General features: G+C 40.9%; 1 protein-coding gene across 1 annotated transcript in view; it reads left to right on the top strand.

The window, feature by feature from the left end:
- The first annotated feature begins 5668 nt into the window (after positions 1-5668).
- The window catches only part of RBPJ (recombination signal binding protein for immunoglobulin kappa J region), an 85548-nt gene continuing 66186 nt past the window's right edge, over positions 5669-25030 (top strand). The window contains exon 1 of the mRNA XM_015862725.2: positions 5669-5794. Within this exon, the coding sequence (XP_015718211.1) occupies positions 5784-5794 (11 nt within the window). The 5' untranslated portion in view covers positions 5669-5783. The remainder of the gene's footprint in view (positions 5795-25030) is intronic.

Raw genomic sequence — 25030 nt, 5'->3', positions numbered from 1 at the left:
AGCCATTTACACTGTAGTTGGAACACAGACTAGGAAGTCTTCTGATCAGAAGTGAGACTTTTCAAAGCTGTCTCAAGTTCTTAAAAGTTTAATGCTGGATTTTATTGCACTGTCTCAGTAATGCAGTGAACTCTGAAATGGAATGGTCACCCTCTAGTGTGTGTGACTTCATTAGTGTGCAAAGGATCCCACTGTTGCAAATAATGCTTCAGTCTGAAAGGCAAAAAAGTAGTGTTTTGCAAGCCACTTTTTTCTTTTCCAGTTCATCTCGTGCTCCCTGTAGATGATGGAAAATCTACCATAAACAGTGGCCCAAAGAAGGACAAAATGAGGAGATGGATGGAAAAGCTGGTAGTCTTTCACATTTAGTTTAAGACACTCGAACTTTGAGCATTCATGGTCCTGTGACTCTGAGTCATGCTATGTTCTCTGAAATATGTTGGCTTCCCTTTCAGCTCCCTTTCTCTGCAGTGTCCTCTGGTTCTGTCTCCTGGTTTACTCATATTAAATCACATTTCAAATCTGCTCTACTGAGTTCTGCCATGTGTACCACCAACAGAACAGCACTAGTATGGCTAAAGTGCCATGAGATGAGTCCCACAGCTGGAGCATGAGCACTGAGAGGGGATGGTTGGTCCAGCAGCTGGAGCGGGGCAAGGAACTGCCTCACACTGCTGACAGAACAGTGCACCGTGGTAGAGCCACGGACTAGCAAGCATTGAGCCTCATCTACACACGCAGTCCACATTTGTCAGGTTCTGAAAGAGGAATTAGTGATGACCAGTTGCAGACTGGTCAGCCCTTTTATGCATCTGGCAGGGATGTAATTTGGTAGCACTAAGAAGAAATCATCTTACATACCTTCACCTTGTATTTGCTGGACATGTAAAGCAGTACTCTGAGTGAGATTCTAAAAATAAGAGCCAACTTTTAAATATAGACAGTCTTGCACCCAGGAGAGGATGACTTAAAATTGGAGCTCCACCTAACAGAGGAAGAGTGCTCAATGATTTTGTTACCTTATGCAATTAGAATGGGGCATGAAATGATTCAAGAAAAACTGCCAGCCTGCTCTCCAAAGCTGAAAGTGGTTCCTAATCATAGTTAATTAGGAACAAAAAATTAACATGAGAATTGTTCATTAAAATTAGTATTGTTTAAGAACCTACTGTTGGTTTTTCCATGTACAGCATAAAGGAGAAGTAAAAGGAAACAAGACTAAGTTACAAGTCAATGTGCAGAGATGATAAAGGGAAGTCAAAAGAATAAATGGATTACTTAAAGATAATTCTGTTCCATACTTGCTGCAGAGCAGGAATGCATACTGCTCTAGACGGACGGGAAACAGCACTGCACTGTACCATTATCTGCCTGACACAGAACTGTGTAGCTGCCTTCAGTGTGCCTTGCCAGTCTCCAGAGCTGGGGCATTAGTCTGACACATGGTGGACATACGGGAGGAAATCTTCCAACACCAAATTCCAAATGAACAGGCTTGTATATTTTCAGGTTGCCTAAAACCAAAGGTATATTTGTTGCCCTGTCACAGCACTGTATCTGTGTAGCTGTGTATCTAATTGGCTAGATCACTCAGCACTGCAATACAGTCATGTTGTTATGTGCTTGGATCATTTTATGACCAGGTTCATATTTGAACCCTACACTTGCATAAAATGCGGAAGCAACAAATTACTGCATAGCAATTAGGTTATTGGTGATAAAGGCCCCCTTCAGTTTAACCTAACTATATTGTACGGGTAAGTTGAAAGTAAGGGACAGTTTATTCATGTACACATGATGTAGGTGTTAGCAAGTGAGAAGTGGCAGGTCCCCATCCTGTGTGATAGAAAAAGAAATAAGACACTAAGAACTGATAATGAAAGAGGAATCAGAAAGAAGTGGGGTGCGAAGAATGGTCTCAGTGCCCCTTAGATGCATCATTTTTGTAAACATTTAGAGAATACTGGAAAATTGGGCAATTTCCAAAGTGAGATGGGATTGTGTCCTCTGCTATTATAAAAGCTAAAGAGAGGTTACCCAGAGGTGTCCAGCTCATATGAACCATTTGGGATGAATTCTTCACAAAGGTAATTAAAGTTTCGATCTACTAAAATTAAGTATAAATTTACTTAATTTTAATTTTTTTAATTTTAATTGATACAGTTTTTTCTTGAAAAAATTAATTTTTGATGGTGGGATTTCTTGCAGGATTGCACGTGTGCTGGGTGCTGTTACAACATACTTCCAAGCTGATATTTGTACCGAGGGCATAATAACTTCGCAGTCAGAAAAAGAAAAGACATCTGAGTAGTTTAGATGTCTCTTCACCAATTTAAATATCTTGAGGACATCCATAAAATACAGGATGAAATCAAGTTGTTTCCCACAGTTAGTTTGGATTTTTCCAAGATTCATTTCTCGTCAGTGGCTGGCCAAAGTCTGGTTAAAGTTGATTTTATGTAGACATTTTGATGAAGACTTAGGAATAAAGGGAAAGATGACCAAAGTCTGTCCTGCCTAGGGATCTCCTCTGGTGGGACTCAGGCAGAGACTTGTCTCATCTGGAAATACTGAAGCCAGCAAACAGAGAGGGAGACCTGGGAGTTTGTCTTCCAAGGAAAACTGAATCCTTAGGAAGTTCCACACGAATGTGAGCAAGAACTTCTTTACAGTGAGGGTGACGGAGCACTGGAACAGGCTGCCCAGGGAGGTGGTGGAGTCTCCTTCTTTGGAGATATTCAAGACCTGCCTGGATGCCTACCTGTGCGACGTGGTGTAGGGAGCCTGCTTTGGCAGGGGGGTTGGACTCGATGATCTCTGGAGGTCCCTTCCAACCCCTACAATTGTGTGATTCTGTGATCCAAGTCAGCACATGAGGCTGCTGGTTTATTAACTGGTATGGTATGTTGTAGTGTGGTATGGTATGGTGTGACTGTAGACAGTGGAGTCATCATCAGTGTACCAGTAGTCATGAATGCAGATAGTGGCAGGAACTGACTGGTATTATTCATGAAGAACTGTTTTTCAGTAGGAAAATGGACATCTCTTGGTAAAAAAAAAAAATCATTCTTTCGGTTTTCTTTTCAAGAGTGAAAAATATTTCCTCCTTTCTGCTCTTTTCTTTCACCAGGGAGGATGAAATGGAAAGAGAACACAAGAAAAGAAAGCAAACCAGAAAACCTGTAGCAGATAGGGCATTTTTCTGACGTGTTTTCTAAGGAAACATTTTTTTCTTTGGCTCTAATAAGTGTGGCAGACTTGCTGTGTTCTGGTGCTTCCTACGCCATTCAGATGGCAGCCAAGTAGAAGTATGGGTAGTTGTTTTGGGTTCTTTTTTCTTGTGGCTTTTTCAAAGAATTGTTCAGCCTTCATCTTTTTATTTCCATTAGAACTTAACACAAAGCAAACCCTAATATTTGCAAGCATTTCCTTAGTAACTAGCACTTAAAATAGTAAAATCTCAGCATTGACCTCATTCCTTGCTCTCTGCCCTCCTTCATCTGATACAGAGGATTCTAAGAAAAGGAAGTGGGATGGGCAGGCATGGTCCAAGCTAGGGATTAGCTCTGTGAAGACCTGAATCCAGGAAAGGGGCTGAATAAAGGGAAGGTCCATTAAAGAAGCTGTCTGCCAGCTGCTGCTGTATCTATGCTGTTGAGAATACAACTTTTTCTCTTACTGCAATGAAACTCTATTAACATCACTATTTAACTTCCACTTTTTGTGTTTTCTTTGGAGAGAAAAACTGCCAAAAGGAAATTCTTTTGCCTATGGCCAAGTAATTTTATTCAAAATTCTTGTGTTGGAAAGGGGTTGCTAAAATCCCACTGGAATCTCCCTTCTGCAATGTTTCTGTACAAACACAGCATGGCACTATGTTGAATCACCATGGCTAAATGAGCTCTGCAATCCGTGACTTAAGAAAAATAAGCTGATCATATGGCTTGAATCACAATAGAAAAGATGAATGCAGAATATATCTTCTTTAATTAGGAAATCTTTCTGTTCCAGGTACTCAAAAAGTGAGGCTAATTTGTGTGAGCGTATTACATCTGGGCAGACTTAAAAATGCATCAACACAGAATATTTTAAAGTTCCAGCTTCCTAGGGGAAATTCAATAATTTTTTTAGGGCCAAACACCGAAGCCAGTAGGATTTTGTTCTGTAGAATCAGAATTAAACAAAACAGCCCCATGTTTCCCCTTGACTATTGATGACAGGCACCAGAGCTCCGCAAAGGAAAACAGAAAATGAGCAGTAATGAATTTAGAAGTGATGTTGCCAAGTTACAATACTACCTTCATTTAAGTCTCTTCTAAGATTTTTTCCAAGGTATTCACAGGAAATAAATAGCTTATGAAATCAGCAGTATAGTTTCAGTGGAACCATTGACGGGCCCAACAGAGCCCAAGTTAGAGCTTTTTCATGTGAGTGAGACTCTATCACCAGCAGCAGAACTAAGCATGGTTCAACAGTCAGTTGAGTCAGTAAGGTCAGTTTGGCAAACAAATGTGGGTACAGTCACTTGCTCTGTCCTGACTTTGGTACTTTAGGATGATCTGTTTTGTTCCATTGGATGCTTTTATACAAAATGACCACATCAACTCTTGACCTTTTCACATCGTGATAATTTCTAAGGCCAAATTTCAGACACTAAAAGAAAGTCCCTGAGCAATAAGTCTTTGGAAACAGGATCATCTCATTGGCAAGGCAGAGGTTGCTTCCTGAAGGGCTGACTAACTGCACAGTCATGGCTGTTGTTTTACCAGTGCCTGCTGTTCTATTAACACCACCGGGTTCTTTGGATGTAAAATTAGAGCAGCGATAACCTCCTCCTGCCTGACACACATGTAAAGGGGAAAATGTTACAAGACAGAAAGACATGTGGGTGTTTCTTGTAAAGGATGCTAGATGTGTCTAGCATCTCAGAACTGTCCTTCTTACAACTCTGTGAATTTTGACAAGTGGCCATGTTATTTCATAATTTTATACATTGCCTTGCATTCATGCTCTCTTGCTGCTCTTCATCACATCCGTGTTTGAAGAGCACAGAATCCCGGAGGAGGGTGAGGAGAAGACAGACAGCTTTCATAGCTGCTGATGCTGGGGCTGTGTGAGCTGCAGGCTTCAAATGCCACACTGGCAATGCCATTCAAAGCAGTCATATGAGTCATATGCTGAGTAGCCGGCTCAGGTAGAGGTTTGGATAGACATAATGACTGCTTCTGTACATAAACAAAGAAATTTATTGTCCCACAAAGTAAGGAGGAAAAAGCTCTTTGAGGCTGTTAGAAGTCCAGGCAAATCTCCTCTCTGCATTCCCTCTGCCCTTCTGTGGGGAAGATGCCTCATACACGATATATATTCCACATGACTCATTTTCCTTCTCTTACTAAGATCACTTGTAAAGCAAACTTTCAGTCATTAAAAGCAAGTCTCTGGCCTTTTGGATTCAGTAAAAGTTAAATGACTTCTCTAAAATCTTTCTGAATTTCTCTACAGTGGGTTTGTGAGGTTGTGTCACAGATCTGACAGTCATAGTGAAAGAGGAATATAGCCTGCTCCATATACGAATAAGGAAGTCTGCTCTTTTACGTAGTTAATATATTGCACATGAAAGATCTGGAAAGCTTGTCTTTTCCACTTCAAGCTGAAAATACCATAGCTTGGACCAGAAACCTCTCTGCTTGGGAATTACAGAGGGATGGGGTAAGGCAGTTCTGTGGCTCAGTGATTCAGGGCACTGCAAGAACGTCGCGTGCTGATGCTGTAAGCCAAGCCAAATGAAAGTCTTGTAAGTGCTTATTGTGTTATTTAAACACACTCTTAAGCCTTGCTGAACTGCTATTCTGCTTCTGTCTTACTTTATATTAGCTCCTTTAACAATACATTTTCCAGAAAAGAGAGCTTAATGCAAAAAATTGAATAATTAACTAAATGATCTAAGTCTGGTGCCATAAAGCATAACTATGTCAGTTTTTATTGAATTGAATTGTATGTTGCCTGCCCTTCATAACTAATTTTGAGAGTTATCATACTGGAAGATGAGAAGACTGCTCTGATGCTGTATTTTCTCTCTGTGAGCCATACAGCTATAGCTTGAGGCCTTTGTGGAAAGTCTAAATGTCCCTCTGGACAAGTGCTGCTCTTGAGGTGTCTGATTCAAGCACACAACCAGAGTGTACATTGGCCCCACTTGCCTGTGAGTCCCTCCCTAGAGCTGGTGAGGAGATCACAGGCATCTGAATCTCCATGGCACATGTGTGTGCAGAATGACAGACCTTTTGCATGGCAGGTAGTAGATGTTTCATAAATAAGGATCATGATAAGGATCTTGAGGATCACTGATAATCTTATTGATTGCTCTCTGCCTCTGAGCAGGAGGGAGGAGTTAAGTGGTGGGAATCAGTAGGGGTAACATCAACTCGAGAAGACAAGCAAGTTGGCTACAAGTTTCTGCTCTTGCTTGTTCCTTCAAAGAACTTCTAGAATGCTGCAGTTTTTGCTTTGACCATTCAAGAGTTATCTTAAATAAATAAATAAATAAATATGGAGTGAACTCAGTGATGATCCACAACAATGGGTCAACAACGGGGGAACGTGCAGAGAAAGATTCAAGGAGCTCTGTATATTGGGTGGATGACAAACTTGAGGGAAAGTCTGTGAATCGTGCTCTTTGAGGAAGAAAAAAACACGATGAAGAAGAGCTTTGCAATCCAGTGTAAAAAATTATAACCGAGTAAATGAGATCTGAGGTCTTCCCTAAAATCCCAACAGAAAAGGAAGTCCTTCCATAGAAAGTCCAACAGCTTCGCTTTGGTCTGACTGAGACAAAAGCACAGGGGACTGTTCCTACTGTTGGGTCAGGTGAGGGCATTGCCTTGGCAAGATGAGATGTGGCCATGGCTGTGGCCCAGCAGCTGTGTCAAGGACGTGCTGTTGCATTAAATGTGGAGATGCACTGGGGAGGTATACACTGTGGGTTAGACAGGAAGCCCAGCAATGAAATGGCGTTGACAGGACACCTGTGAACTGCTGAGAGCTTCTCCAAGAGCATGGATTGATTTTAGTACCCTTGGTAAAGTAATCCGTTTATCGTGTATTAAGAGTGAGCAAATGAGTAAAAGAAATGAAGACTAAAAAGAGTGACAAATCTCTTTTTGTCCTTCAGAGAAAGTATTTTTCAGTTTTATTTTTTGGGTCAAATGATCAAATTTGACTGTGTAGAGTCACAGAGACACCAACATGTCAGGATACACTTTGCTCCCCAACATGTCAGGCAAATTCTGGAGAAATAAGGAAACTGTCTCCACTCTTGTCATAATTCAGAATCAGCATTTCTGGTAGAGGAGAATGGCAGCATTTCAGATCGCTAACTGAACTTATTTTCTCTCACATACCACTTCAAATGATGACAGATGCTGCCATCAAAAGTAGCGCTGATCAAAACTCAGACAGCACACTGCCAGTGACTGCAGGAAGGGCTGGACTTATAACAGTGTCTGAAAATTTTCTTGTGAAGTACAGAGAAATGGCCACTTATTTTTAGAACATTTTTTCTCCTTTTCTGGAAGTGATTAGATTTGGTGATGAAAAACATGTAACTGAGTGTAGACTGGAAAGGTTTTCTGGAATAATGAAAGAACTTGGGAATGGGAGATGTCATTCCAAAATCTTTAAAGAAACTCTCTAGCAGGTACTAATAGATCTACAAGCAGCTCGACTCATTTAATAAAGAACAGCTCAATGGAAAAAGTACTACATATATAATAGTCTTCATCTACCATTGGATGGGGCTGTTTTGTCTTCTTTGTGCTGTGTTAAGAAATAATTGTTTTGGAGTTCAAAATGAGGAAAATATCCTTTGCTCTGAGCAGGATGGGGGAAGAGGAGATCCCTAGACGTCATAAATGTATGGACTATGGTTTCTTCTATTCCTATAGATAAGATCAGTGCTAAAAGTAATGACCAGAAAAGACCACAAACAACCCATTTAGACATTATTAGAGGAAAATAAGAAATAATGCAGAATATACAGTAATGTTCAATAAGTGGTTTTGTTCTTTTTCATGGGAGGGGAAATGCGATTCTCTATTTGTATAATTGATTGATGCAATACTTTCCACTACCGCATTATCAAAAGCTACCTGCAATTAACATGTAGGGATGAGAGCTTTTACTGCTCATTTATCCCACCGGTTTGGGACACCTTTCTCAGGAGAGACTAAATTACTTTCTGAAAGCGCCTAAAGACAGAGGAGATGAATTCCCTTCTCTGGGTCAAACAACATTAATTTCTATTGTAAAGTGACCTTCTTCATTAGACTACAACAAAATTAAAAAGAGAAAAATAAAGAAGAGGCTTTTGTCAGGCAGAGGAACAGAGTGACCTGAATGTAAGAAGGTGTAAGTAATCTCAATGTGAATCAGGTGAGAGAATTTCTTTTTTAAAAGCGGAAAATATTAATGCTCCTCATTGAGACTCTTTGTAAGATGCTCTGTGGAAAATCTGTTTGCTCACACTTGAGAATTCAGACGTACGCATGTACAGCAGGCACCTGAGTGAACTGTGAAAACTGCTCTTTGAGAGCAATGAAGGAGCTTGTCTTCTTTAGCACAGCAAAAGAAAGTCTGGAATGTAATGTGATTGCTTTCTGGGAATGCAGCTGAGAGCTAAGCACCAGGACAGATAGGTGAACTAAGGGCAGGTATGGGAGACTGATAGATAGATATGGGACCACTATGACGTAGGTACCTTTGTACCGGTTGCAGGATATTTTATCTGGCTCTGGAGGTCAGCCAGCTCATCCTTCAACCCATACGTTGAAAAGCATCCTTCAACCCATACTGAGAGGAGCCATTGACTCTGAAAACAGGCATTTTAAATCAAAGTGACTCCTTCCTGTAGCAGCCGTATCAGAGGCTGAAATGGTCAGAAGCTGAAACTAAACAAATTCAAATCAAAATAAGATGAAGTTGTTAATTCTGAATGTAATCGCAGCAATTTGTCAGTTTGCATTTCCTCTCAGTGGAAACTTTGAAATCAAAATGGCATGTTTTCCCTTAAAGATTTTTGTACATTCATAGTGCTGGGCTTGAATCAGGAACAGATTCATGGAAATCATGTGGCTTGTATTTTGCTGTGTATCAGACAGATTATTCCCATAGTGCCTAAAACCTTACTGCTATCATTCTACTTATTTACTTCCAACCTCCTTTTAAAATGCAAGAACAGCATAAATCAGACTTAATCAGTGTAAATGAGAGTTGGGGCCTACAGTGCAGTGCTTCTGTGAAACAAAAATACATTGTTTTATGATATGGCTTTAATCTTGAATCATTTTACTTCATGCGTGGTGATAGCTCGCAACAGTAGATTATATTCCAGTATTTTTTTGTGTAGCTTCCTTTGCAGAGGAGGCCAGCCTCTAGGTTAACTTCTGGAAGTAACTTTGGAAACTAAATTTCAGGCAGTGCTCCAAGAAAAAGAGGCACATGTTAAGGAACTGACATAACTTTTTAACACCACAACCAGCATATTTCTTCAGGCAAACACAGCCAAAACGAGTTGCCAAAACCAATATTGATCTAGTCCTTCATCCAATCAACAAATGCCATTGTTTATAAGATATAACTTTTCTTGGTAAAAGTTCAAAGCTAAACGCCAAGGATTTAAAAAAAAACTATTAAAATAAGCGGATTTAGATTTCCAGAAACTCTGGCCTGTTTTCAGCCTCAGGGGGTATTCTAAGCCATTAGAAAAGTATTCAGAAAAAAAATCCTTGTTTTTTATATGGAATCTAATGGTGAAATGACAGCAAAAGGAAGATGGGTGCAGGCACAGAGGTATGTGTGTGTGATATACGCATGCATTAAAAAGTATTTTACAAATTTTGCATCCAAAAATGGCACGTCAGATTTTCTGCATCACTGAAATTCAGACCGGCACAAAGAAAAGAGAATTATGCAGTATGATCAAATGAAGTTTGCAGAATCTCCTGCATGTTGATAAAACGTCTGCTCTTCTAATCCAGCAAAATAAAAACTGTGTTGTGTTCAAAATTCCGTGAGCTTAGGTTTTATAATCATAAATCCATTGAATCATTGCATAGGCATGAGATTTATTTAACCTTTTCCTTAAGATGCTTCTTTAGCAGACTCAGTCAAACGTTCCTGAATTTTCCATGGCAGTAATAGGCCCAGAACTAAGCAAACCCAGAATAAGTAGTGCAAACATTTATCTTTTTCTAAGAGATTTTCACAGTTCCTGTCAAGGGTGAACGTGGGTTTCGCTGATGAAAGACACTACAGGAGCTTTAAAGTACATGCATTCAGGTAGGCTGTACGGCTAAAAGCCAACTTTTCAACTAATTTTCAGTATCCTCAATAAGTGGGAGCTGAGCTTTTTGAAGGGTTGGAGTGGTAGTCTATGTTCTAAATAGCACCATGAGAGAGTTCTTGGAACATTAGTTTTACCTCTGATTTAACAGTCTATTTAGGTAATGATGAAGTGTCCTGTTTAGACATTGAATGGTAAAACTAGGTTTATTTTCATAACCTTTAAATTCCTGGAACCCTCGTGTGGTCATCTGATGGTCAACAGGCTTCTGTGGTGCTCTGTTTGAGGGAATCCTGCTTTTTGCTTAGATTTCCTATCTTGAGGGTGAGGTGATTGGATGTTAACTCCTAAGAAAGCCCCAGTGCGCCTATTTGCTAAGAATCCGGGTTATTTACTGAGCTGAGCGGCAACAGTGCTTCCTTCTCTCTTTTGCTATTTCAGTGGCCCATGAGAGCCTCCAAAGAGACACAGCACATCCTCTTTTGTGCCTCCACAAACACAGGACTTAAGGTTTCTGTCCTGTGACATGGCACACAGCAGTGGCTTGAATTCTGAGCATTACATCAGTAGCCCAGGAGATGACAGGGGACTGTGCCATTATTTTTAAATGTCATCTTAAAACTCAGGAGTGTTTTTCTATAAACAGGAACGTCTCCAGTTACAGCAAAATGAATACAAATTGCATTAGTTTATGTCAGCTTTTTGTTGTCTTCCCCTTCGAAGATGTGAAAATAACAGTAAAAATGAAACCAGAAGATATTCCCAAAGAAAACCCCTTGTCTCTGGGTACTGGGTTCTTAAAATAAACTGTTCTAACTTTTAAGTGTAGCTTGAAAACACATCCTTCTCAGATACTAGTTGGCAGAAAAATGCTTACCCCTAATTTGCAGGTGAAAAGTCTTCTCCTTATTAAGAGTAACTCACACTGGTTTGATGGCAAATGTAGATAAGGATGTTGTCAGTGCTGCCTCTTCCTTGGCTCCATCATAGCCAGCTCTCAAAACAGGTACTTCTGGTCAATCCCATGTCAGAACTCTGCCCAGTCCCTTAAAATGAAGAAATATTAGGCAGAAGGATGAGTCCCTGAGGGGTCAGGATGGTTATTAAACAGCAGGTGAGGGGCTCTTTGCCTGGCCTGGCAACCCTGGCCTTCCGCTAGGGTGGAAAATGCTTCCCTGCAGATGGAGTGTTTTGTGTTCTGTTGGCCTCTTCTTAAAAGTTTCACCCATGGGCAGCTCTGAGGAGACACTGGTAGCATTTTTCAGCCCCTTTGGTAGCAAGGTACTATGATCCCGCTGGACCCTGTAAGACCCGTGAAGCAGTGATGGATTGGACACACACCAAAGGCTGTGCTCAACAGTGGGAGGAGTTTCACGTGTCAACCTGTCCTCAGCTGTCTACCTGTTTTTATTTGATTCAGGATTCAATAAGGCACTCTTACATAACTGCTTCGCTGTGATGAACAATCATTTGTAAGACTACACTGGGTTCATTTGTTCAGCATTTTAGAATGAACTAACTGCTTCTGTACAGCAAAACCTGACAAACCTACCCTGTCACCCTTTGTGTTTTTTGAATATCTTCCTGGATCTTGCTCAAAAGTAGGTGTACCATTCTTCTTTATTTTCCTCCTGATACAGAAAGCCATTCTGGAGTGGACGTTCAATGACATACTTTGTTTTCAGGGAGGTGTTTAAAAATATTTGACATCCATTGCCAGTTAACGATTCATAATATTCCCCGTGGAAAATCTTGTTCCCAGAAGTTGCCATAGGTGACATGGAAGTTCAGGAATGATAAATGTTTCTTTTTGCTGATGATTTCACATTTTCTTCTTGCTGCTGACATTTAGACAAAGTTTTCTGCTGACATTAGAGAAAAAAAATGGTTTTCCCTGTCCAGAAGTTCTTGGACAAAACATCACTTTTGTGCTTGCTTTCACATTCTTAAGTTCCCAGTTGTCCTAAACAAATTCTTTTTTATTGATCTAATGATTACTAGGTTCAAATTCTCTCTGAGTATTCTTTCGTTTTATGCCTTAATTCTGTAGCTGTAGTAAGAAAGCTCAGCTGTTTCATTTTAATCCTTTCTGTAATCTTCCCTTCTCTCTGCCTAGCCACACAATAACTTTTGCTCGATTTTAGGTTATTTAATGGCAGGTGGCTACGCAAATTCAAACAGTTTTTTTCATCTCTTTTTCATCTTGAATTACGGATACTTTCATTCATGCACGTTATTGAAAGCACCCCTACTCCATCAGTTTGGTGCCCTTGTTTATGTCCTGCTCTACAGCAATACGGTTGCCATTTCTTTCTTTGGCACTCTTATGTTGTCAGGCTCTCTATTTCAATGGCCCCATCTAGCACGGTCTTGGTTTCTCCCTTATCATCATACATTATTTTCTTTAGTTCTGTACACTGTCAGCTCAGGCCAAAACTTAAGAGTGTATATTACAGTGGCCACAAACTAATATATTTTGTAATGATCTTTCTTTGTAGAACTACCATTCAGTAGAAGCCTTATTAGTTCCAGATACTCTGAGATTTTTAAATGCTGCTAATTCAAAACTGTTGAATTTACTTTTGTAACACTCAGACAATTAAAAGCAGGCTGGAAAACAATGAAGAGATCTGGGACTTGTTATGACACCCTTGTTGTTATAACAGTTCTGGTTGTTTGTGTTTTAAAGTGAGAAAATTGAAAGTTATTGTGAACAAAACCAATGCTCATGAATGTTAAACTTTCAAACCTCTTACTGCCTTTTACTGCTATGAAAATAAAATCCTAAGAAAACTAGTAACCCGTGACAAAAATCAATACTTGAGTACCATAAAGTGGCTGCCAATCAGTAACTATGCAAGAAGAGCTCAAGCTCTGCAATAAAATAGAAAAGGCAAAAGAATATCTGCAGCCCAAATCCGAGCAGATCTGAAAAATTAAACTAAGTGTAACTGCAAAAGCCAAGACTCTGGGGAGAGGCAACAAAAATGACCTGCAGAGAAGCCTGTGTACTTCTCCAAGCAGGAAGGATTTGTTCCGTCTATTGCTGCCATGGGAGAGGGGAATGAGAACAGAGAGTTTTGCAGAGAGCCTGTGCTCGTTGCATGGCTTTTTTATGCCTTTCTTGTTTATGCCTTAAAATGCTACTAACATTCTGCTGACAGAAGAAAACCTCTTACAGTCATAGTGAAGACTGAGGATAAACACCTTCTTTGGGGTTTGTACCTTCATTCCCTGCAGAAGAACCACAACACAGACACCTGCTGACTCTCAGGATTCCGGATTCCTGGCATCAGCACCTGTACATAACACAGCACAGTGCTGTGGAGCCAGATCCCTGTTTCTGTGCTTTCTGTTTTGGAAATTCATTTGCAGTCTGTAGCAAGGAAATGTGCAGTAAAGAGGGTTCAACATTATATTTTCCATCCTCTGACTACCAGCACTCTGTAAATGTTTCTCATCTATGATACAGGGTTGGAAAGTGTAATATGTAATGAAGACATGCTTGCCAAGAAAATTAAAATATTAAAGAGGCAGAAAAATAATGCAGTCTCCTAATTTTTAGCACCATATTCTCACAGTGCCACATACCACTCTGCTGTATCACACTGCTCTGTTCTACCTCATTAGAATCATAGAATGGCTTGGATTGAAAAGGACCACAATGCTCATCTAGGTTCACCCCCCTGCTTTGTGCAGGGTCACCAACCACCAGACCAGGCTGCCCAGAGCCACATCCAGCCTGGCTTTGAATGCCTGCAGGGATGGGGCATCCACAGCCTCCTTGGGCAACCTGTTCCAGTGCATCATCACCCTCTGTGTGAAAAACTTCCTCCTGATATCTAACCTAAACTTCCTCTGTCTCAGTTTAAAACCATTCCCCCTTGTCCTTTCTCTATCCACTTTAACTAACACAAAAGAAATCCTATTCTTGTTTGTAGCCTTAAGCCTTAAACACCTACAGCACTAAATACCCTCTTCGTGAAGGCTCAGCTGTGGGCCCTGAAAGAGCATACAGCGTGTTGAGGGCGTATTACAGGATAGAATCTTTCCACCTCTCACAAAAAGCCTTTTAATATAAAAATAATGAGCACTTCTAGTGCAAAATAGTCATCCAGAAACTTCCTCATTTTGCTTTTCTCTTCAGGCTGCTCCTTGCAGAGCCCCTACAAATGAAGCAATGTAAATTAGAATTGATTCATCTTCTTGGAGGTATAAAACTTGGTGTGTTGCATTGCATTTTGATCATAAACTTGACACCTCAGACTGGGTGACAGATATATGAGTAACAGGAAGTTTCCCGCTAAAACAGAAACTATTTATAATGTTTTTCAGAACCTGTGCACAGAGGTAGGGTAGTTACAAAGCAGTGATGCTTTGCTCCTGTCATGGGTTACCTAGATTTACCTAGATTTTTTCTATGCATCTGACCCCACACAGTGACCACATGGTCTTCCTGGTTTGGAAAACCCAGTACACAAGAAGCAAAGCCTCTTAAAATATGAATATTTAACTGCAGATAAAAGTAGTGCTAACGCAGTACGAGATGTTCAGGCAAATGTCAGCTTTGGAGCCTTCTGTAACGACATTTAGGTACATCCTTAAGTGAGAGCGTAATCCCAAACCCAGCCAGGTACCACTGGGAACTCGCTTTCCTTCTCAACACAATTCCATATTGTTCAGCTGCGTGAGCACAGGAAGTTTAAAGCTTAGGAAACCATACACTTTTCCTTATGCATCAACAGTGACTTTTTGTTTTTAATGTCCATTATAGCACTTACCTGCCTGCCTTAAGAGGAGATATCTTACAAAACAACCCACGTAGAGCATTAAAAATTACATCTTTCCAAATTACTGATAATTCTACAGCTGGGCAATGACATTACCAGAGTTGCAGGGAGAAAAAAATTACCCCATTGAAATCCTAATTCTTGTTCAGCATTTTTCACTGTTTTTGTTTAGATTAAAGATTATGTAAAAGAAAAAGAAAGGAACAAAACAAGAAGAGGAAACCAACTACAGTCCTCTCATTAGTTGATCTTTCTACAATTTTGGTATAAAGAAGGTGGAATGTGTCAGCAGAGCTCTACCATTCCTTCTTTTAGGGTAACCCTGTGCAATCTGCTGCATTTCAGAAGGATTTCTCCATTTGAATGTATTCTGTCTTTCTTAGGGTTTAAATACCAACACTTACACCAGAGATGGGCAAACAGCAGAATATCTTTTGAGGTGAAATGTTGGCGTTTTAAGATTTATGTGCAAATTAGAGTGGGAGGAAAATTCAATGAGATTTCCTGTTTAACAGGCAGAGTGGGGGGAAAAAAAAGGAAATAGGCATATCCAGAATTTCCAGATTGAAAGGTGAACTGCAAGGATTGCAGCAGCAGGTTTGGGAAAGTCTCTGCCAGCTGAGGGTAAACAGTAGTTCAGTCAACAGGAATCATATCAGCATCTGCCATGGCTTCTGGTCTGCAGGCAGGTTGTAGGGCCCATCAAGCCAGCTGGACTGCGATCCTGGAAACCCTGCGACCCTCAGCCCACATCAGCCTGAATCAGCAGCAAACCGCTGCAGCCTTCTCCATGGCAGGGAGCCTGGCAGGTTTTGGCTTGAGCTGGGATTGCAAGCTGACTGCGATAGAGGTGGAGGCCAAAATGAAGTTAAAGCCAGGGCTTTCATGGCTTCCTTACTCTTGGCTTAAGTAGGATCCCAAATAACACGCAGCACCAGGACTGCTCGTGTAGGGATGTTCCGGAGCTGTGGGCTCCCAGACAGAAATGTATGGTAATGTGGCTGCATCACAGGAGGGAACTCTTCAGGTCTGACAAACTGGTAGAAAAATTTTGTAGCTTTTGTTTTGGAACATAACTAACTGGCTTCTGAACCAGTGCTTCCATCCTGGCTACAGGGATGTGGAGCATAAAAGGAAAGTAGAAGTGCAGTAGATGCAATCCTATAGCTTTCAACTCAGCAAAATAGGCTGAGGATTTTTTTGACTGGTCCTAATTATCTCACTGAGGCCAAGACTGGGTTTATTGACTTGTCTTTATTCCTTTCTATGTGAATGAATATGCAAAAAACATTTCCCTTACTACTTATCAGAACGACTACTTGCTAGGCAAGAGGAAGAGCTGAATTTTACATGCCATCGTAGTTCCCTTTTTTTGTTCCCCTTCCACATTTTTTAAATGTGGGCTGAGCTCACTATTCAATGCAGTGCTCTTTACTGACCCAAACCCCACATTAGTTCCTCTCCTTATCACTCCATGTGCCCATAGAGCACATAGCAATGGGAAAGTACTGTGGCTGCTTCTTACTGATTACTGCATATTGATGCGATAAAGTAGTTTGAAGGACTATCACGATGAACTCCTGCTGACTGCTTTCAGCCCAGCGATATTCCATGCAACCAGGCACTAACCCTTGAAGCATTTCCTTCTTTCCTTCAGCTTTGCTGTAAGGAACACTGCCTACTTATCTGCACATCCTGAGTGCTTCTCTGTGTTTCTCTGAAGCAAGACAAAGAGGCATTCAATAGGAATTTGCCTGTATTATATAGCTTTGACTTCTGTTTTTGCCATTATCACATATCAGCTTTGTTTTTGTTCCCTAGCCAAGTTCTTCTCATATTTTCCAGATCATTCAAGTGCCTGCATCCAGTGCCCCAGCAAGGTTTAATGAACAACTCAGTATTACTCTATAAGCAGGCAATTATTTTTGATTCATCTCTTTTCAGGTCTGTAAGGGAAACAGTGAATTAAAGGAACTAATGCAAATGAGTTTTGCTGCCATTACCATGTGCTGGTTATAAGCCAGCATCTGCTGGAGTCATGAGCATGAAATGAAGGTGAGCAAAGGCTCTTCAGTAAAGTGATTAACTGTTGGTCCACTTCTACTCTTCTCGTGGAAAGGAGTCAGACAGTTCTTGCAGGAGAGTCTTGCTCTCCAGTCACCTTGGAGAGCAGAGGGAAGTTGCATACGCTGTAACCTGAGAGCAACTTCAGTGTGTAATAGGTGATCTTTGGTCTTACTTTACATAGGGATGACACAGTAAAACTAGAATTCCAGTTTTAGTCTCCTGAATGTATCTCATTTAAACATCAGAAGCAGACAACGTGATCTCCTCCATGTCAGTTTCTGAGAAGACTATTATTTTTTTCTTCTTCTAATTAGGAAATAGCCTTAAATTTAGAAGTCTTTTCAAAAGAAACATTTTTTGCTGCAGTGAAACATCTGTACTTGATAGGACTGAGTAGAATTTAACAGAAAACCTGAAGTGCTCCTGCCCTTAAATGTCCCATAACTGGAAATGAAATAGATAGTCACCATTTACACATTACAGTGCCAGGAGATAATACTTGTGTTTTGGTTTTCTGTTTGGAATCTGACACCATAGCAGAGTATGAAGTGAATTTGTCAGTGCTCTACTTCCACTGCACCGTCCTCGTGCTCCTTGTGACACGGCACAGATTTAAACACATCTATGTTGTCTGACATTATTAAAGCACACTTTCATTAAGCTTGCATTACTTTCTATTCCATCTAACATTTTGGTTTCAGAACTGCTGCGAGAGTTGCCTTTGATGACCAGGGGAACATTCCCCTTGCTACAGGGCACCGCTTCTCTTCCCATTGTGGAACCTGACCTGAAGGCAAGAAAAGTGCCTAGGTCCTAAGCTTCTTATTTTGGCATTGATTTCTATTTGCATTGCAAATCCCATATTTCATTATCATTAAGAGGCGTTTGTCACAGGGAAATGTGAACAGAGCTCCAAGCAGCATCTCTTGTGTTGAATGTATTTAATCCACAGTATCTGCCTGGAAGAATCTCCCAACATTTCATCCCTCAGTTCCAAACACAAGTGTCGCTGCAAGTATTCTTCCGGACTGACTCTAATGGGGAAAAAATTAAAGTGCAGCAACTTTCTAGGAAGGGTGTTCTGTTCTGTTTTGGTTTTTACAAAAAGAAAACAAAGCCTATTGACTGGAAATGATCTGACTGTGAATCGAGCCTCTGCCAGCTTTCTTGGCAGTGTGAGCTGCCAGCTTTCCTTTCCTGTTGTGTTTTCTTTTTCCTCTGATAACGTATGTAAACAATCAGTAGTACACATCAGAAGGTTTTTCTTGGGCTTACGTAGAACCTGCTGTATAAAGCACACAGATGATACGAGATGGCGAAATCTATTCCATCAGAGATATGACTTTCTCTGTTATAGGGCAAATTTGCATTTGTATGATGGTAAAACAGCATGATAATGGAATGATTTGCAGTTCGGGGAAAGAGATGCTGAGGACAGGGTCAGATTACTGCAAACCTCTGCCCGAGGCACAGCATGACATGAAGCTTGCGTGGTTCTGGTTTCTCATGGCCATCCTACAGTTCATTCCCATTTGCCCCTCGTAGGCTGGTGGAGGTAAAGAGACCTGAGAAATTACTCCAAAGACAATATTTTAGTGAGTTTAATAGGGTCTTCACAGTTTTTCTCCTCCTGGTGCACAGAGTCATTCAATAAAGCTGTCAGTGAGATCCATCATCTCTACTTCCACTTCATGATGAAGATCAGGATTACTCACAGCCATCATTCCAGACTGCACGCTCAGACATCAGTATGGGCATAAATATTTCTTCAAAGAGACTTATTTTTAAATGAAAACCAGTACAGTGATAGAATCAAATAAACCTCAGGATGTTTTTTGCCCTAAACTTTGTGAAATAATAATACAAAGTAAAGATGTATCACAGCATATTAAGACATGAACAAGCAGACTAAAAGAAAAATAATCTTAGGAATTTACAGGGAATAAAATAGAAAATTAAGGTGGTTTATTTTGGAGCTGATGTAGCTACACCTAGAATGCTGGGTGCAGTTTTGGGTGCCAAGGTCCAAAGATGCCACAGTTGAAGAAGTGTTTGGACAACACTCTCACATACAGAGTCTGATGTTTGAGTGGTCTTGTGTGGAGCCAGGAATTGGAGCCAGCGAACCTCATGGGTCCCTTCCAACACAGAATGTTCTATGAAACACTGGCCCAGTGAATATCCTTGATATTAAAGGAATTACAGAGATACCCTCAAATGAACCACTGACTCAAGCAGCTAAGCTTTCATCATCCTTGACATTGTTTAAACAGAAAAGAGCAATGCTATTTTGAGAAAATAGATGGTTAATTACTATCCAGGTGATTCTCACTCACAGAAAGATAGATTTCATTAAATGTCATTTGCCTTGCATATTTGATACCATGATGTCAGTCAGACAGTGAGAAAATGGCAAAGTTACAAACAAGTGGAAAAAATGTACTGTCCCTACACAAAGAAAGTTGTAAGTTCTTCACTACCTCATCCTCCCAACACTTCTGTACTGTAGACAGAAAACAGGGGCATAAGGAATGGGCCTGAGAACCTGAAAGGTATGTGGAATGTGTTATTCTCTCTGAAGAGCTTTGAAAATATTTCACCCACTGGCTGCAGAGCATACCTGCTTGGTAGCTGACAGCATATGCCCGTATAAATGTTATGCTCACAAGGTCATGCTTCCCCATATCCAAGTCCTCTTCTTTCTGTCCACTCTACCTTTGTTGCAAATGGTATAGTTTCATAGTTTCATAGTCTCATGCGGGTTGGAAGGGACCTTAGAGATCATCGAGTCCAGCCCCCGGGATTCGAGCCTCTGTGTAGCAGAGCGGCACTTCTACCACTTGCGCCACAGGGGGGATTCAAACTCCGGGCCCCAGTGTTGCAAGGCGGTGTCCTTAACCACTGCACCACCGGGGCACACCTAAGTATAGTATAGCCAAACTATCCATGTGCACACCTTCACTCTTACTATAAAACCCAGCGTGTGGTAAGACTTGTGCTGTTTTCACTGTCCTACTCTCCACAGTAAGGTAGGAACAAGGGAAAGTCACTAAAAGCTGGGCTGTTTTCATTTCATTTTTTCAGACTGACTCATATTCTCCAGTCCCTCGTCCTCAGGGAAGACACAAGGAAATGATGTCATTCTTTCTTTTTTTTTTTTTCCTTCTTTTTCTTTTGGTTTTTTTTTTCATGCTTTGGACTTTTTTTTTTTTTTTCTTTGGCATCAGCTGCACTGGGACTGTTTTCTAATTAATCTGTATAGACTATGCTACAGTAAAAGCCTGCCCCATCTGTCTCTGTGTACTCACTTGTAGTAGGGCATGTAACAGTGGAGGATAAGAAGTACTGATTTCAATGACTTATCAGGTTACCTATTAACAATTGCTCAGGGATTCTGCAAGCGCTTTGGAGACTGAAATTAAAAAAGATTGACATCTATTTGAGACATAAAGGTGTTGTAAGTCCTGCAACTCTACATTTGTTTCAGGACAGAGGTGGAAGGGAAGATACTTTAGAAAGGAAGAAAATCAGAAACTACTCAATGGCCAAAATCTGGTTGCTTCTAGTCCAGAATGAAACCAAATCTGAAGCTGTCAGTAGTGTCTGGCTGTTAGGAAACTTCTAGTACAGCAAAAATCAAGTGGCGAACTTTACAATAATTTCTTCTAATCAATAAACAAAGATACTTTCGTTCTCCCAGGACCAGAATGAGAAAGGGAGAGAAGGAGTACTGAGGAAGTATTTGAGATGGAAAATTTAAGCTTGAGTCCTCTTGGACTTGGACAGAAGATGAGTATGGCTGTCTGTAAGTTTCCTAAGCCACAATGACATTTCAAGGCAAAGCGCAAAATAACATGCCAGAAGCAGGTTTTAATTAGTGTGAGGTCTGCTGGGAGTTTGGAGCCACAGCTGCCTAACAATGTTCTGCTCCCTAGGAAGCAACATCTATCATCTCTCCAGCCAAATTTTGCCTCTGGTCTGGGGACAGGGAAATTCCAGTACATGGAGTGGATGGCAGTCATTCCTTCTTCTGCCTGTTAGAGAGGACGGAATCTTTCCTGCTGCTGTCACTTATACCAAACCCAGCCCTTTGTGAGCCCAGGTGTGGCTGTGCTAAAGCCAGTATCAGCTGGGCTTGGACAGCAGTTAGCAGCAGACTGACAAATGCAGCTCAGGAAATGCAAAACAAACCCACAGGTCCTAAAAGAGCCTCCAGGTCAAAATGATGCAGCTCTTGGTGAGCTCAGACACCTCCATGACAGCTGAGTGCATTTGCCTGAAATACCCCCAGTGCCCATGATTTTAAATGCTGGTGTTCCCTTTTGCAGTCAGCAAAGCAACCTTGGAGGCAGGAAGGCAGATGGGAGTATACTCGGTGGTGTAAATGTAGATGCTGTCTATTAATAGAAGCTGAGATGGAGTTCTAGCAATGCCCACCTCAAACATGAGGACAAATTGCTGTTTTAAGTGACCAGATCTGTCAGTGGTTATTTTTCAGTTGAGAAGACAGAATGAACTGACTTATTTTAATACCCAGTATTTGAGTGAATGAGCTTTCAAGCACATTGCTTTAAATGTACCTTACATGATTCCAGTCTTTTTTTTTTTCAAGCTTTGTGTTCTCATCAAGTCCTGCCTAAAGCAGGGTGGCCTTTGATCACAGACAATACAATATGCCTCTTTTCCTGATTTGGCAAACCTATCCCTTTCTCTTTTTAGAAGATTTGGAATAGCTGTTTCTTAACTTTCATTGCAGTTATCTCATCATGCAGCTTGGAAAACAATTTATCACATTGCTTATGCTTGTTAAGTTGTATGTGAGGTATATATATAAGGATCCCTCTGCTTACATAGAGATTCAGTGTAGCTGTTGTTGGTCTTTGCAGAATTAAACACAGAGAACTTACTCAAGGTTGTTGGCTAGAAAAATCATACAAACAGGTATACAAGAATTACTGTGCAAAATTATTGGGTTAATTAAAAAAATAATAAGTACCTTCCCAAAGTCACAAAAAATATATGTGGTTTTACATACATTAATGTTTTAGTTTGGAGCAGTCGTGTGGTTTTCTAAGAAAACCCTCATCGTCCCCATTTGTAGTGCATTTGTTCAGTTCAGAGAGCAGCTTTGGTACACAGCAGCTCAGCTTCTTTCCAGGGGAAGCCAGGCCAGCAGCAATGCCCAGTGCACAGAGAATGAACTCCAAACTTCAACAAGATGTAAGAGTCCAAACCACCATGTGGGCCTTTGGAGAGCTTTAAACCACTCACACGGTGAGAACAGTCAGTGTAAGGGATCAAGTCAAAGGCAGCCTGAAGTTCAAACCCTCGATGGACTTGTACTGAACGTGCTAATTCTTAGCACAGACTACTTCAATATGGTGATCTATTTCTGTTATGATGAATCACTCATTAACGTAGACATAGCAAGCCTATGAGACATACACAGAAGAGAAAACAAATCCAGACAATTACAAAATAGGCTTTTGCACAGGATTTTGAGAGTTACGTTTATATGTTTGTTTATTGTGCTGATAGTTCTGCAGCCACTGCTATCACATCCCCTTACAACACAGAAGGTATAGCTAAGGTTTTCCATCTGAAACAAGATATCTTTGCTTTAAACATACAGTTCAGTTAGAAAAATCCTGAAATGCTAAATTCAAAAAGATGATCTACTATACATAAACTGAGCTGATGAAATAACGCAGTAAACACTGCGTCATTCTTAAACTAGTATGCAATGGGGGATTTCTGAGGATAGACATATGGTAGTGGTCTAATTTTACAACTGCTAAAGAACCCGGAGGTTCTTACTAAACTATGACACACTGTAACTTACTAGTAAAAGCTTCGCCAAAAAAGTCATTTTCATCCCATTCTCTGTACCATTTGTACAGAGAAAGACTTGATCACTGATCTGAAAGCTGGGAGTTGTATAGATGCCATGGGTCATGCTCAAATCAGATTTCCTTTGGAGAAACAGACTAGTTGGGAGACTGCAAAAACAGTACTGCAGACACATCCTATGAGCTCTTGGGTGCCCCTCTCAGATGCCCCACAGCACAGCCAGGCACACACATCATGGTGATTTCAGCTGTCAGCAGTACCCCAGCTTTTACTCTGCCATACCTTCTGTTTGCTGATTTAAGGAAGTACAAAGGAGAAGAGAAATGGCTTTGTTTCTAGTAGCATTTGTTCTCATTCTGAGTTTGTTATTTTGGGCATCAGTTATACACACAAGGTCCTGGCTTGCAGAGATCAGAACTCTTCCTCCTTTTCTTTGAAACTAAGGATGAGAATGTGAGCTCTCCTGTTTGCAGTGCCTGTACAGATCCGTTGTGGACTTGGAGGAAGCTTTTTGCACACAGGGCAGTGACACAGCAGAACAGGTTGCCTACGGGAGGTTGTGGATGCCCCACAGGGGTTGAAACCAGATGATCATTTGGGTCCTTTTCAACCCAGGCCATTCTATGATTCTATGACTTGTGAAATTGGGGAACAAAACCAAGCCTGCCTGTATCCTGGAAAGGCAGTGAGAGTGAACATTAGCGAAGTATTTGTTTTCTCAGTTCTTGTTATCTCAACGATCTGCTTTGACAAAGCATGTCAGGAGGTGTTGAATGTGACGACTGTGATTTATTTTTTACCACCTCTTTTGCAGATTAGCACATTCTCCTTTTGATTCTGTCCCCCTGCCTTTAGCTTGCTCCCACATTCCCATTTAATTCTCCCTCCTCCCCTCTTTTCCCCCACTTCCTTGTTTTGTCTCTCTAAGGTTCTTTCATCGTCACATTGTGCTCCTTCAAATGCAGCACACATTTTGTCAATGGAGCCTCTGTAGTGGCTGGAAAGCGAGAAGACCCTGTGCTGCAGCCTGCCAGGCAGCGGGGGACCGCAGTTCTCTCAGTCTCCAGCTGCTTTAGAAGCAGCACTGATTGGTTTCTCTCGCTGCTGCAGAAAAGGCTGGCACATGGGAGCAACAAATTCAGCATGTCCTTCTGGCCTGTTTTCAAAAGATCCACAAGTGCCAGAACAGAGATCGGGAGCAATTCCATGCTGCCTGCTCAGCTATCCCTCTCTGTTTATTGAAGCAAACAATTACTCCCTTTGCCTTTCCATCCCCACTCCCCCTTCACCCCCCCTTTATTCCATCTACAATTTCTCTCTGCCGCATCTCTTTCCAGTTCACTACTCGAGCTACAGGACCCTTAAGACAACGTTTTTCTGTTGTGCTACTTTTCCAGCCCTGTTTAAGCAGCGGATGAGCAGGAAGAGCTCTGAAGCTCTATGTGGGCGTACATGGCCATTAACAGTGGCTTAAAAGGTGCAAAGCAAATGTAACAGTGTCTACTTCTTTTGTAATCAACATAAATGGCAAAACAAAAGTTTACTAAGTTGATTAAAACGAGGCAACCCTTTCAGTAATCTTCTCTATAACTATAAACAATGGAGGGAGATATATTTAAATGTTAAAAGCTTTGAATAAATTTTTTTCTCCCTTCTGAAATTTTAAACGTGTTCAATATGTTTGGGGAATTCCCTGTATTCTGTGCTTTGGAATTATTGCTCAGTTTGCAATCAGGGTAATTCAAGGGGCTGAAATACAATGCTGGAAGTGGGTAGAGTAGGCAGTGAGAAGGGCTGGAGGATAAAAGCACCATAAGTCCACAATAATCAGATATATCTCCCAGGCTTGCTGCAAATCACTAAACTATTGCTTCATAAAGATACATAATTACATTTAATGAATCCATTATTTCCTAATGGCCATTTATCTAGCCATTAGGCATTAGAAACTTCTTGCAGACAGTGCTGCGGAAGCAATTCGGTG

Source organism: Coturnix japonica, chromosome 4, assembly GCF_001577835.2.
Source record: "Coturnix japonica isolate 7356 chromosome 4, Coturnix japonica 2.1, whole genome shotgun sequence".
Lineage (NCBI taxonomy): Eukaryota > Metazoa > Chordata > Aves > Galliformes > Phasianidae > Coturnix > Coturnix japonica.
Note: the sequence above shows the minus strand (reverse complement) of the source record. Positions and strands in the feature narration are given on the sequence as shown.